General features: G+C 38.4%; 1 protein-coding gene across 3 annotated transcripts in view; it reads right to left on the bottom strand.

Annotated features, from left to right (window-relative positions):
• The window catches only part of nf2a (NF2, moesin-ezrin-radixin like (MERLIN) tumor suppressor a), a 46,501-nt gene that overhangs the window by 23,832 nt on the left and 6,654 nt on the right, over window positions 1-16,015 (bottom strand). For all 3 annotated transcript variants that reach the window (XR_008393209.1, XM_017452380.3, XM_017452381.3), the window contains 5 exons: window positions 12,685-12,810; window positions 12,408-12,530; window positions 7,371-7,454; window positions 3,467-3,535; window positions 406-488 (listed from right to left, as the gene is read on the bottom strand). Coding sequence is in view for 2 of the 3 variants with exons in the window: in XM_017452380.3 (XP_017307869.1) it covers window positions 406-488; window positions 3,467-3,535; window positions 7,371-7,454; window positions 12,408-12,530; window positions 12,685-12,810 (485 nt within the window). In the remaining variant the exon portion in view is untranslated. The remainder of the gene's footprint in view (window positions 1-405; window positions 489-3,466; window positions 3,536-7,370; window positions 7,455-12,407; window positions 12,531-12,684; window positions 12,811-16,015) is intronic.

Below are 16,015 nucleotides of genomic sequence, written 5' to 3'. Positions count from 1 at the left end.
ACACACACACACACACACATCACTAATACTTTAATACGTGTTCCATATCATAGGAGAAATTTAGAAACGTGATTGGAGGTCAGCTAAGAGAGAACACATCGGCATAGTTTAAAAAGTCATTAGCTTGCTTCTTGCCTTTCTTTTGATGTGAAGCCAAGTCAAGCAGTGTGTGTGTGTGTGTGTGTGTGTGTGTGTGTGTGTGTGTGTGTGTGTGCGCGCGCGCGTGTGTGCGGGGGGGTGTTGAGGTGTGTGAAACAGCTCCAAGACATCAAAACACTTTTTTCCTCAACTTCTTGAGACAATTTCTGAGCCGTGTCCACGTCAAAGGTGTGTGTGTGTGTGTGTGTGTGTGTGTGTGTGTGTGTGTGTGTGTGTGTGTGTGTGTGTGTGTGTGAGAGAGAGTACCTGGTCCTGCCTCGGTGCTCAGCGTAGCAGAGTGTAATTCTCTCCTCCCACATTTCAGCGGTCATCTGGTAGAGATTAATCACCTGCACACCACAGAGCCCAGAGCTCAGTAAGAGAGAGAGAGAGAGAGAGAGAGAGAGAGAGAGAGAGAGAGAGAGAGAGAGAGCACTCTCACACCCCACTTATGGATAAAAAGTGGATATAAAAAGTCTACACACCCCCGTTAAAATGGCAGGTGTTTGTGATGTAAAAATTTTTTTAAAAAATATAAATAAATAAATAAATAAATAAAATCATGTCAGAGCTTTTTTTTTTTTTTTTTCCATCTTTACTGTGAAATTGCAACATATAATAAATATCGCGTGATAAAACACGCAGGAATGTTTCTTTGAGGAAGAAAAAAAAAACAAAAACAAACAAAAAAACAAAAATCATCCGACACCCAGCCTGTATACGTGTGCGCACCCGTTTATAATTGGGAACGTGGCAATGTTCGGTCAACCGATCACATTCAAACTCGTATTAAATATCAATTAGTGTACACCTGCCATTAATTAAAGTGACTGATGAACCCCCAAATAAAGCACGGCTGTTCCTATAGGATATTCCTGACATCTTGGTAACATCCAAATGGAAAAGCCACGGGCCGCCGAAGAGCTTACAAAGCAGGTACGTGATCTCACTGATGAAAAATATCAATCAGGAGAGGGTTAGAAAAATCTCCCGGGCACCGGATATACCACGGAACACTGTAAAGACAATAATCAACAAGTGGAGAAAACATGGCACGACACTACTGAGAACAGGACGCCCCTTTAAAATTGAAGAGAAGATCAGGAGAGAACCGGTCAGAGAGGCTGCTGAGAGGCCTACGGCAACATTAAAGGAATTGCAGCAATTTCTCATAAGTACTGGTTCTCCCTACACGTGATGACAATCTCCTGAATTCCTCATATCTCTGGGCTATGGAGTCGGGCGGCAAGACGGAAGCCTTTTTTAACCAAAAAAAATGTAAAATCTCCCAAAACCATGTGGAATAGTGTGCTATGGTCTGATGAGACCAAATGTGAAATTTTTGGCCATAATACCAAAAGATATGTTTGGCACAAAAGAGCACCGTCCCCACGGGGAAGCGTGGTGGCGGTGTCACTTTGGGTCTGGATGGAACCGGGGCTTTAATCAGGGTGGAGGGAGTCATTTTTAACTCCAAATACCAGACAGTTTTGGCACAAAACCTTAAGCCTTCTGCCAAAACATTTAAGATGAAGAGGAATTTCACCGTTCAGCATCACACTGATCCGAAGCAGAGCTCCGGATCAACAAAGGAACGGCTTCACCGAAACAAGTTCAGACCTAAATCCAATCAGAGATCTGTGGGGGGACCTGAAGAGAGCTGTACACAGGAGATTCCCAGCCAATCAGACAGAGTTAGAACGCTTTTACGATGAAGACTGGCAAAAGACTGCTCAGGCAAGATGCGCTAAACTGATTGACCCTTACCCAAAGACTGAATGCTGCGATCAAAAAAATCTAAAGCTGCTTCAACTAAGTATGAGTTTAGGCATGTGGATACTTATGCAACCGGGTTATTGTTTTTATTTTTTTCGCCCTAAAATGATTCTTTTTCACTGTAATTAACAGATTTCACAATGAACGTAGAATAGTTTCTGACATGATTTATCATTTTAACAGGGGTGTGTAGACTTTTTAGAGCAACTGTACACACATAGCCACAGCTAAAAATAATAATAATAATAATAATAATAAATTGATTAAATCAATGAATAAATATTAATGAAATTTTATTAATGGGATAGCATAATAATAATAATAATAATAATAATAATAATAATAATAATAATAATAATAATAAATTGATTAAATCAATGAATAAATATTAATGAAATTTTATTAATGGGATAGCATAATAATAATAATAATAATAATAATAAATTGATTAAATCAATGAATAAATATTAATGAAATTTTATTAATGGATAGCATAATAATAATAATAATAATAATAATAATAATAATAAAATGATTAAATCAATGAATAAATATTAATGAAATTTTATTAATGGGATAGCATAATAATCATAATAATAATAATAATAATAATAATAATAATAATAAATTGATTAAATCAATGAATAAATATTAATGAAATTTTATTAATGGATAGCATAATAATAATAATAATAATAATAATAATAATAATAATAATAATAATAATAAATTGATTAAATCAATGAATACATATTAAAGAAATTTTATTAATGGATAGCATAATAATAATAATAATAATAATAAATTGATTAAATCAATGAATAGATATTAATGAAATTTTATTAATGGGATAGCACAATAATAATAATAATAATAATAATAATAATAATAATAATAATAATAATAATAACGTATCTAATAATAAACATTCTAAAATAACTTAGCAAAATTCTGAATTAAAAAAATCTTTTATAAAATGTTTTACAATTTTCTGTCCCTATTTAAAAGAATATTAAATAAGATTTCCTCAAATAGTTATGGCAAAAAAAAAACCCTTTTAGATTTATTGTAGATTTTATACTGGAAAAAAGCAACTTTTTTTTTTTTTTTTTTTTTTTAAATAAACAATGCATGTTTTTTCCCCCTCTCAATTAAACAACACAGAAATAAACAACAACAATAACAATAATAATAACAATAAGAAGAAGATTTTTCTGCCTTCACAGTGAAATAGCATTTTAATTCAAACACCATGTCAAATCTAGATTTTTGGCTTTACTAAGTATGCATACCTATTTATACATATTTAATTAGATGCATGAATGAAAGCTACAAATATGAAAAATACTTAGAATATTAGTACTCAACTAGATTGATTGTGAGCTTACTTTTTTTTTTTTTTTTTTTAAATAAATGACTCAATTCACCTGTAGTGTCTCTAATTTTCTAATATGTTTTATTTTAATCAGATCAAATTCATTTTCTATGTTTCACCACAGGGGGGGAAAAAAAAAGAAGATATAATTAATCAGAGAATAAATCAATCACTTACCCTCTTTGGTAGAAGCTCTTCTTGGGCCAGGAAGCCTGGTTTGTGGACATTGGGGTCGTAATCTCCGTACTGAAGACGCAACATCAAAACAAAGCAAAGTAGTTAATCAGTTAATCAATGAGGCTTCGGCTACGTCCTGTAGCCGCACACGTTCTCATTTTCCTCGTATCAGTTATCTCCTCTCGTTCTCTCAGCAGCATTAGAAGAAAAATTACACATTTAATTAAAACTGCCATGTTGTAACCTTTCGATTCGATTAGACTTTCATGACGGATCACAGCAAGAGCAAATTGAATGAGTTCGCTAAAATCAGTGACGGACAAGTTGGTAGAGTAGGAACCAAATTGCTTTCCTCCATCTTCATTACTGGTGTCAGATCCACTCCTTCAGGCAGCACATTACGCATTCGATATCAAACACTTTAGAAACAGCAGGACGAAGCTTAGAAAGTTTGTGTAGGTGAAGTTCAACTTGTTATTAAAGTAGCACCATGTTCGTTCTCGTTCAAGCTCTACCTGAGAAGAGAGAGCTGTGACGTGAAGGAAAGTCACAGTGCAGCTCAAATTCAGGACATCTCTCTGCCAGCCTCGGTCTAAGCCATTCTGTTTAAAGTTTTCGTTTTTAATTTGTCCAATTACCAAATTTTTTTTTTTTTTTAATTTAAATAAAGTTACTGTAGGTCAAAACTGTTCGCCATAATATCGTATAACCTTTGAATGATCATTTGGAATTTATCCTACCTGTGAAAAACTTTTGTGAAAACTAACTGGGAATTGACTTAAGGAATCCATTTTCTGTAACTACTGTTGGAATCTTTTGCAGTGACTAGAAATCGGTAACCGTGATACCTGGGAGTTTACTTACTTACGGAAACTTTTCGCTAGCTAAAAATTTAATGGGAATGACAACTGGGAATTAACTCACGGAATTTTTTTTTTTTTGTCCCTGTAACTACTGTTCGAATCTTTTTCAGTAATAATCAGAAACTGGCAACTGTGATACCTGGAAATTTACTTACATAATCTTTTTAGTAACTTTTTTTTTTTTTTTTTAGTGAAACTTATGCGATTACTGTGGAAACTTTTCAAACTGGAAATAGGGAATTTAGTAAGTTACTAATTGTTTTTTAGTAACTACTTTACGTTAGATGAATATACTCGAGGACACTTTTTCGATAACTAGAAATGTACTTGATAACTGTGGAAACTTTTAAAGCTAACTGGGACCTTGCTTAAGGAATCATCGTTTTTTTTTTGGTAACTATAGAAATTCACTTGATAACTGATTGGGACCTCACATGACCCCTAAGAATATACTTACGGGTATTCTTTTTCAGTCACTAGAAATTGAGAACTGTGCTACCTGGCAATTTGCTTAAAATAATCGTTCTGGTGACTATTAAAATTTACTTGATAACTAAAAACTTTTAAAGATAACTGGGAATTTACTTACAGAATCTTTTTAGAAGCTTTTGAAATTTATTCACTGTGAAAACTTTTAAAACTGGAAACAGGATCTTTTTTTTTGGTGAAGTAAATATTGCACCTTAGATGTCACCTGTGAATATACTCATGGAAACTTTTTCAGTAACTAGAAATTTACGTGATTACTGTGGAAACTATTCATGCTAACTGGGATCTTGCTTAAGGACTCTTTTATTGTAACTATAGAAGTTTACTTGATAACTACATAACCTCATATGACCTGGGAGTATATATGTGGAATATTTTTCAGTAACTAGAAATTGAGAACTGTGACATTTGGGAATTTACTTACAGAATCTTTTAGTAACTTCTCATAAAAACTGAGAATTTATGTACGGAATCTTATTTTTTTAGTAACTACTATACCTTAGAAATTTAAATGAAATGTAACTAGAAATTGACTTGATTACTGTGGAAACTGAGAATTTATGTACGGAATCTTATTTATTTATTTATTTATTTTTAGTAACTACTATACCTTAGAAATTTAAATGAAATGTAACTAGAAATTGACTTGATTACTGTGGAAACTGAGAATTTATGTACGGAATCTTATTTATTTATTTATTTTTAGTAACTACTATACCTTAGAAATTTAAATGAAATGTAACTAGAAATTGACTTGATTACTGTGGAAAGTTTTCATTGTAACTGGGATCTTACTTAAGAAATCTTTTTTTTTTTTTTTTTTTTGTAACTACGGAAATTTACTTATAATAATTGCGGGACCTCACATGTTACCTGGGAATATATTTCTGGAATCTTTTGCAGTAGCTAGAAATAGATAACTGTGATGATAATGGATTTTCTTACAGAATACTTCTGGTCCTTATTAAAAGATTCACTTGATCACTGTAGAAACTTTGAACGACGACTTGACGTTTTCTTGCGGAATTTACTGAATGTTTTTCCGTAACTACCGAAATGTAATATTGCGCAATACTCCATTGAGATTCTTGCGGTTGAGATTACTGCTGCTCTGCAATCAAAGCACTGTGCTGAAAAAAGGGTGTGATTTCTGCTCAAATCCAAGTTAATTGTTTGCAAAGAACCTCGTTTCGTTTCATTTCAAACCCAAACCCGCAGCGCTGAAGATAACGCCAGACAGGACAGCTCTGAGCTTGTGGAATATAGACATCCTCCCTTTATCTCCATCCTCCTCTCTTATTTCTCAGCCTCTATCTGTGGTCTGCCCTCCATCCACCTCTCTGTTGTTCCCCGCCTGCAGTCTCAATCCTCTCTGCCCACCATTAGCCCACTATCACCTAGATGGACTGTCATGTCCGTGCTGTTTACTTCTCTCTAAACGGGGAAAATGAACAAAAAGGCCTGCTGCCTGTCAACCCCCAGCACCTGCTCTAATAAATCAGCAGCTACCATCCTTCCGGCTAAGAAATTAATGCTCGGTTTCAGAGAACTCATGACGTCTTAGAACTAGCAGACAGTAAAAACTTGCACGCCATAGTCCTTTTCTTTTCTTCAACCTTTCGAAGAACCTTTCCGTTCCCTCAAGTCCACGAATTGCTTTAAAACCACAAGCGATGGTGTAGTTCCAAAGAGCTGTGTAGGTGCTTCAGACAGGAATGAAACGCACAACGAGGGAGTGAAAAGAGGAAAGAAGAAGGAAAAAAAAAAAAAAAAAAACAGTGACACAGTTGCAGAGGTTGTCTGATTGAAGGCTTAAGCAACACTACTTCTTTGGGAGAGGAACGGCTGCAAATTGGCACCAAGGTAATGCGTATCACACTCAGACGAGGCTCTGAGATAAATCGCACGGAAAGCCCTTCAGCTGTCAATCAGCCAGTCACTCGGTGAGGAAAAAAAGCCGTTCATGTCCAAAAGTGGACACCACAGAGGAGTGATGGGAGACTGTGGAAAGACGTCCTGCTGCGGTCGCGATTCCTCCATCAGACTGCGGGATACGGTGACAAATCCAGGACCCGATTTATCCGGCTGTTATTTCCGTTGCCAGGTGACCCGTAACTGTAAAGTACCCATGCTTCATTTGGTTACCCCTATTACCAGAGTACCAATCAAGGAACCAAACAAGAGAATATGGGCGGAGCTAGAAACAGACCACTGATCACTCAGTTGCATCCAATAGTAGTGACTTGAATCAGGCATTTTTTTCAGGGCGCCCGTCGTTTGTACTGCACTGTATCTCATGACTAGAAATAATCAGAAATCATTTTTCATCTCGGCAGTCCACACTAGCTGCCTAAACGGATTTGGTATGAATCCATGAGTTCCACTGGAACTGAGGTCCTATTTGAGGACGGGAATGTAATAGTAACACAGGGAAAATTCAGCAGAAAAATCAATAGTACCTACTTTCACAGGTACCACAAGCGTGATTGGAAGCAGTCACTGACACCAGGGGAGGGGGGGGGGAGAGAGAGAGAGAGAGAGAGAACACTGACCTTTGCTTGGATGGCGTATGACGCAAGCAGCACTGAGGCTTCCGGAGGACAGTACACCTCCTCTTCCAGAATCTTCTGCTTCACCTGTAGCAATGACGCAAAAAAACACAGCAGCTAATTAGAAAAAAGGAAATAAATTCACAATATACTAATACAGAACACGTGCTTCTAAATCTAAACCTACAGCCGCGTTTCTGTAAAGCCGCTCTGGGACAACGTCTACTGATTAAAGCTCTGTACAAACCAAAACACACAGCTCTGGATATTTTCCTTGCACGCTGAGTCACTGGAAATTAGTTAAAAAAAATAAATAAATAAATGGACACCTCACAGGCTGGTAGCAGTTAGATCTTTTATATTTCTGACTTAACTGATCAGACTTCTGGTTTTCTTTGAAACTATTTTTACTTGAAATCTTCAGATTAATTTAATTCTCCACGACCCTGACCCAGGAATAAAGTGCTTACTGAAGATGAGAATACATGTTAGAAGGAGGTCAGAATGCATTACATTATCGTGGAAGAAGACAAAACAAAATCAACCTTTTAAATAATTAGAATGAGAAACTGATGAGAATTCGGTTAAACACGCAACAATACACTTCCATTCAATACCGTCCCAATACGATTCAATTCAGACACTATCAAATATGATTCGATTCGGATCCGATCTGATATGACTCAATTCAGACACTATCAAATATGATTCGATTCGGATCCGATCTGATATGACTCAATTCAGACCTGATCCTACATGATTCGATTCGGATCCGATCTGATTCAATTCAGACCTGATCCTACAGGATTCAATTCAGATCCGATCTGATTCAATTCAGACCTGATCCTACATGATTCAATTCAGACCCTGTACAATATGACTGGATTCCAACCTAATCTGATATGATTCAATTCAGACCTGATCCTATATGATTCAATTCAGATCCGATCTGATATGATTCAATTCAGACAGTATAAAATATGATTCAATTCAGATCCGATCTGATTCAATTCAGACCTGATCCTACATGATTAAATCCACACCTTTACAATATGATTGGATTCAAACCTGATCTTATCTGATTAAATTCAGACCTGATCCGATATGCATCAAATCAGACCCGATCCTACATGATTCAATTCAGACCCAATATACAGCCGATGCAATATGATTCGATTTAGACCCGGACTAAAATGAATTGATTCAGACCCTATCCAATATGATTCAACTGAGACCTGATCCAATATGATTCGATTCAGACGCTATCCAATGTTACTCGATTCAAACCCGATCCGACATGATTCAATTCAGACCTGATCCTACATGATTAAATCCAGACCTTTACAATATGATTGGATTCAAACCTGATCTTATCTGATTAAATTCAGACCTGATCCGATATGCATCAAATCAGACCCGATCCTACATGATTCAATTCAGACCCAATATACAGCCGATGCAATATGATTCGATTTAGACCCGGACTAAAATGAATTGATTCAGACCCTATCCAATATGATTCAACTAAGACCTGATCCAATATGATTCGATTCAGACGCTATCCAATGTTACTCGATTCAAACCCGATCCGACATGATTCAATTCGGACCGATCCGATGTGATTAAATTCAGACCCTATCCAATATGATTCCTCCACAGCTTTACACGTTCTGGTTTCTCGGCCTCGTTACCAGCTGCATATTTTGTCTGAACTTCAAGAAAGAGGAAATAAAGAGAAGCTGGTTATGGAACGACCGTTATGTTTACAGCTGCTATAACACAAGTGATAACAGGAGCCAACATGCTCTGTGGACATTCCAACATTTCAGCACTAAATGTTACGATAAACTGTAATAAATTACGATGCATCATTATTTAAATCCCACTACTCTGTCTACAGGCAACGAGAACACCCTCTGAAAGAAATTCAAGCGCTCGCTCTCTCTCTCTCTCTCTCTCTCACACACACACACACGCACAATCCAGGCAGAGTGCACTGATTTTGGATGGAGCTATTCGTTCGTTTGTTTGTTTTTTTTGCAGTTTTCCTTTTCGATTCAAACCGCATCTTGGCTTCCGGCCACATCACAGATTGTTGGACCGATTTTGCAATTCGAATCACTTTTTCCTCGGCGTCGCTAACTCGTTCATGAATTAATAAACGAGTGCATAAATCAGTGAACCAGTCGAGGGTGAAGAAAAAAAACTCTAAACATTTACAGACATCAAATCAAACTAAGGAAACTGCAGTGACGTCCCCGAAGTCTGTGTAGTGCACGGGTCCAGGTTTTCAATCTGCCGAAGCTTTGTGAAATACTACATGCAGCATTGCCAAAACGAGCGAGCCGTGGTTCCAAACACAGCCGCGTGAGAGGCAGCTGCTGGTGCTGGCTGGAACGGTTTCACGTCAACAAGCCGTTTCTCGTTATTAGAGGCAGGAACGCCGTGCCAGCGAAGGAGTGATTATTTAAACCATGTTCCACGGATGCTCGTTTCCACCAGCTGGAGCTAGCTTCTGTAGTAGAGCTTAACAGAAAACCGATGGGGATTTCTCACGTTCTCTCGAACCAGTTCGCCGGGCTAAACATCGGCACGTGTCGCGGTGCGATGCCGCTGATCGGTGGAGCTCTGTAAACGAGCAGGAAGTGGCACGGCAGCTTTCTAAAAACGGACCAAAGCACAAGAGTACTGCATTCACGCTGCTATAAATATGTCCAAATACATACCACACTTGTTTAACTTACGACTTAGAAAAGCGCTGTGAATGCTCCGCCGTCATTCCTACGTCACTTTCCAGCACTAGTGCCGTCGACAAGCTTTTTTACGTCGCCGGGGAGACGGTACCGTCAATCAACGCGTCGCTTTCTGACACCGTCGGAATGATGATACGTTTTCCTCGCTTTTAGCAATACACCGATTATAAAATCGTTTATAATTTATACAAAGAGGAGAACAAATAAACAAGTTGCAGGTATACAAGTACCAGCCATAACATTAAAAGCACCTGACTACTATCGTGTGGGTCCGCCAAAACAGCTCTGACCCGTCGAGATACGGACTCTACAAGACCTCCGAAGGTGTTCGGTGTCTCTGGTTTTACAAAATTTAAAAAAAATAAAAAAATCAGTGAGTTAAGTAACATGACACTCTCACTAAGTGCTCATTTCTGATAAGAGAGAATCCACGAGAAAGGGTTTTAACCAAATTATCATCACCTGTCTGAAACCGAGAGCAGACCACCCGTCACAGCGGCACACACACACACACACACACACCTTATCATAAAGCCCTTCCCACAATTCCTCAGCATCACTCTAGAATTTATTACGTCGTTCTATTTCTGAACACGTCACCATGCTGAACCTGACAGGTCATTTTAACCTCTAATTGACCGGAGCAGATAAGCAGGGTGACGTTTCCGGAGACCGGAGTGCCGAGCTTCAGGTCCTACACCGATACCTACGCCGAATTAAACACGATGAGGTGCGTCATTACAGGAAAAGAATCGACGGTTAGGACGCGTGATTCTTTTCCTCGAACATCACGTCCTGATCGACTGATCAGAGGAAATCGATCGACGCCTTTCTGAAGCGTCTTTTATAATTAAAAGGGTTCCCTGGCTGCAAAAAAAAAAAATCTCAAACTGAGAAGCGTTCGTGATTTACAGAAACACCGCTTACATCAGAGCTACACGGCTTCAGTGTCCTAATGCATTTAAAGTCTCTGAGGACCTGATAAAAAAAAAAAAAGAAAGAAAAAGAAAAGAAAAAAAAAAAAAAAAAAAAATGGAGCACATCTTTTCCTTTCATCTCTCGAAAGTCTCTCGGAGCCGGCTCTGCACTTTGCTGAGGTTAACGGAGCCGCGGAGGGCACGCGTCTTCGCGAGAAGAGACGAGGGCTTAGACAGGTGAGAGAAGAAAAGAGGACGAACACGAGCTGCCAGATCGTAAAGTTAGCCTTAAAGCCCGAGAGACTTCAGCTGGAAGAGCAAACAAAGGGAAAATCCGTCACTCCAGATGAGACGGATATAGAAAGAGCCCGACGAGTCGATGGTCGCTGCACTGCCGAGTCGTCATCATCCACCGTCGTGAATCCAGCGTGCTACGTTTATTAAACGGTGTGCGTTCTGGGATGCTTTTCAGTCCGGCGTGGTCGTAAAGAGCGGTTATCGAGTTACGGTCGCTCACTGGACGTCTTTTGGTTTTTCATACCGTCGTGTAAACTTTAGACGTCCGGTCTTGCCGTGTTCGACACGTGACTCGACGTCTCGTTAAAATGACAAACTGGGTAACTGCCCTACGGTCGCTCGCTCGCTCGTTCAGGAGAAGTGCTGCGGGATCCTAAGTTCCGAGAGTCGCTCCAAGTGAACGTTCTCTGTAAATGGTCTGCACTTATATAGCGCTTTTTATCCAAAGTGGTTCACACACCGATGGTAGCAGAGCTGACACGCAGGGCGCTAACTTGCCATCGGGAGCAACTTAGGGTTTAGTGTCTCGCCCAAGGACACTTGTGGAGTCACGTGGGCCGGGAACCGAACCGCCGACCCTACGATTAGTGGACAACCCGCTCTACCACCTGATCCATAGCCGCCCAATCTGTAAGTGTGTGCTGTTTTATTCTGGGTGTGTGTGTGTGTGAGTGGAGGAACATCCAGGACAAAAACCATCCATGAAATCTGATCACATCTGGGAGTCTTTCACATTCTTCGACGTCAGTTAGTATTAATTATTCAGGACCGTATTTAATCATCGGACTGTTGACTCGCGTGTATTCCCAGTTCATAGCTCGTGTTCCTGGGATAGACTCTGGATCCACTACAACTCTGCCCAGACTAGAGCGCTTACTAAAGAAGGTCAGATGGATGGATGGATGGATGAATATGATAAATGTATATCTATCTATCTATATCTATATCTCCAAACAGCGTCTCTACCCTTTTTTTTTTTTTAATAAACTGTAATTGGTGCGATTTAAAGCTTTTAGTTTGAACTGTTCATTGCTGAGGCTGTGATGTTCTCACTGGTTTAGTGCTGTACTCACCTGCAGGAAGAAGAGGTGTTGTGTGATGTCCTGGACAAGCTCCTCCTCTGCGTTTTCAGGGTAAAACTTCGCCAGGAAGTTCAACACGATGGGCTCCTGTTTAGGAACGTCCTGATCTAAAACCTGCCCAAAAATAAATGAAATGAAATCATAAAAGGGTCAAATAGGAAGCATTTACCAGCACCAGGTTACAACCAAATCCTGGAGACCAAACTGGATGTTTCAGACCCCTGCTCTAGGTCATGCGTTCTCTGGTTATTATTTAAATGATTAGGACCTTCTTATCCATTTTCAGCCACGCCACCGTGTCTTTGACGTTGTACTGCAGGCCGAAGAACCACGTCTCCCGGAGTCCTAATGTCCTGCATACCAGCTCGAACAGGTCCTTCCCTTTCCACTTCACCTACACAGCAATAAGAACATGGTATTTTATTGGAGAAGAGAACAGTGAACATTTTACTGAAGAACAGAGTGGAGAACATTATACTGGAGAATGTTGTTTTTTGGAGAATAGAATGGAGAACGTTTTATTGGAGAATGTTGGGGTTTTTTTGGAGAACAGAGTGGAGAACATTATACTGGAGAATGTTGTTTTTTGGAGAATAGAATGGAGAACGTTTTATTGGAGAATGTTGGGGTTTTTTTGGAGAATAGAATGGAGAACATTTTATTGGAGAATGTTGGGGGGTTTTTTGGAGAACAGAATGGAGAACATTTTATTGGAGAATGTGTTTTTTTGGAGAATAGAATGGAGAACATTTTATTGGAGAATGTTGGGGTTTTTTTGGAGAATAGAATGGAGAACATTTTATTGAAGAATGGGTTTTTTTTTTGGAGAATAGAATGGAGAACATTTTATTGGAGAATGTTGGGGTTATTTTGGAGAATAGAATGGAGAACATTTTATTGAAGAATGGGGTTTTTTTTGGAGAATAGAATGGAGAACATTTTATTGGAGAATGTTGGGTTTTTTTTGGAGAATAGAATGGAGAACATTTTATTGGAGAATGTGTTTTTTTTGGAGAATAGAATGGAGAACATTTTATTGGAGAATGTTGGGGTTTTTTTGGAGAATAGAATGGAGAACATTTTATTGGAGAATGTGTTTTTTTGGAGAATAGAATGGAGAACATTTTATTGGAGAATGTTGGGGTTTTTTTGGAGAATAGAATGGAGAACATTTTATTGAAGAATGGGTTTTTTTTTTGGAGAATAGAATGGAGAACATTTTATTGGAGAATGTTGGGGTTATTTTGGAGAATAGAATGGAGAACATTTTATTGGAGAATGTTTTTCTTTTTGGAGAATAGAATGGAGAATATTTTATTGGAGGAAGGTTTTCTTATTAGAGAATAGAAAGGGAAACATTTTATTGGAGATTTTTTTTTTTTAGAACAGAATGGAGAACATTTTTATTAGAGGACAGAACAGAGAATTGTACAGAATTTTTTTTTTCTTAGAGAACAGACTGGAGAACATTTTACAAGACGACTGAACAGAGGCAATCTTATTAGAAGAATAAATAGAACATTTTCCCAGAGGACGAAATGGAGACCATTTCACTGAAGGACACAACGAAGGCCATTTTACAAGACGACTGAACAGAGACCATTTTATTGGAGGGCAGAACGGAGACGATCAAATTATCAATAGTGAAATAATCAAACTATTTCTCTCTCGTTCGTTTGGGATTCTTGCGACAATTTTTTGTTTTTCGTGCTTTCGAGCTGCTTCCACTCCTTGCTCATGACTTGTATTTACCTTTCTTGCATTTGTGATGGTTTTCACTGTTGGTACAAGCCTCTGTAAACACTTTCTCGCCCCTTCTCCGGCTTTACATAACATATATATATTTATTTTACTAAAGTTGTCTGAGAGCTGTTTTCTTGCTTACAGCAAACTGCTTTTGAGAGCTTGAGCCTGTTTAAGCTTCTCATGCCTTAAATCAGGCTTAACACAGGAAATGTGTGTTGACAGTTTTAAACCATTAACCAGCTTAATGAGGCACGTTCGCATAAATTAACAGGGATCCAATTTTCAGCTCGTCGATAAAGACAACTCGTCTTAGGTTCGATATGAAAACACCATTAAATAAACATGGAATGTGTACATGAGCCGTAAAAACAAGCCTTCCATTTGAATGTTTACCACAAACCGAGGGGGTGTGCTAACTTTTGCACTCCACTGTGCCTGGATTGACGTATGAATAATTCAACTCGTCGTCGGTCTAAAATGAAATATATTCTGGCACGTGGACTGCAAACAGGATGCACCATATTGTTTGCGAAAAACCCAGACTGCTCTCCAAGCACAAACTAAAACCTCCGTAGAGAAGCTACTTCCACTGATTAAGGAGGTATATTTCAGCCAGAGACATGAAACACCAGGCCATATGGCTGAAGACGCAAATGAGCTGCTTCCACTTTCGGGAAACTGTTATGTGCATACATTATTTAGCTTCACGAGAGCAAGCAAACAGACTCCGAGGAAATCAACTCAGATTCCAGCAGCTACCTACGGACAGCTGTACTTAATAATAATAATAATAATAATAATAATAATAATAATAATAACAACAAATTGCCATGACATATTAACAACTTAGTAATGCGAGGTAGTGGGACAGAGATCGTTAAATCATTAAATCATCACCATGACCTAGACGATTAAGTTGTCCCCACTACCTAGTAATGCGATAATTAAGTCGTGAGACGTCAACGATTAAGTCGTCCCCAGTTCCAAGTAGCAGGAGGTAACAGGTCAGTGGTAGTTCAGTGGTTAAGACGTCGGACTACTGAACGGGAGGTCGGAAGCTCGGGACTTCAAATCCCAGCACTGTCTAGCTGAAACGGTTGGGCCCTTGAGCAAGGCCCTTAACCCTCATATGCTCAGTTGGATCAATTAGATAAATGCAAGTCGCCCTGTGTAAGGGCGTCGGTCAAATGCCATAAAATATCAATGTAAACGAGATAATTAGGCCAAAAGAATGAGACAATTAAGTGGTCCCCACTAATTAGTATTATGAGGTAACGAGATAATCCATAAGAACGACAAAATTAAGTCGTCCTCACTAATTAGTAATGTGAGGTAACAAGATAGTAAAGCCATAGGAATGAGATAGACATCCCCGCTAATTAGTAATGTGAGGTAACAAGATAGTAAAGCCATAGGAATGAGATAATTAGACATCCCCGCTAATTAGTAATGTGAGGTAACGAGATAATTACGCCACAAGAATGAGATAATTAGACGTCCTGACTATTTATTTAGTAATGTGAGGTAACGAGATAATTACGCCATGAGAATGAGATAATTAGACGTCCTGACTATTTATTTAGTAATGTGAGGTAACGAGATAATTACACCATAAGAATGAGACAATGAATTCGTCCCCACGATTTAGTAATGTGAGGTAACGAGATAATTAAGCCATAGAAATTAGATAATTAGACGTCCTGACTATTTATTTAGTAATGAGAGGTAACGAGATAATTACGCCATACGAATGAGATAATTAGACGTCCTGAATATTATTTAGTAATGTGAGGTAACGAGATAATTAAGCCATAGAAATTAGATAATTAGACGTCCTGACTATTTATTTAGTA

Source organism: Ictalurus punctatus, chromosome 22, assembly GCF_001660625.3.
Source record: "Ictalurus punctatus breed USDA103 chromosome 22, Coco_2.0, whole genome shotgun sequence".
NCBI classification, from domain to species: domain Eukaryota; kingdom Metazoa; phylum Chordata; class Actinopteri; order Siluriformes; family Ictaluridae; genus Ictalurus; species Ictalurus punctatus.
Note: the sequence above shows the minus strand (reverse complement) of the source record. Positions and strands in the feature narration are given on the sequence as shown.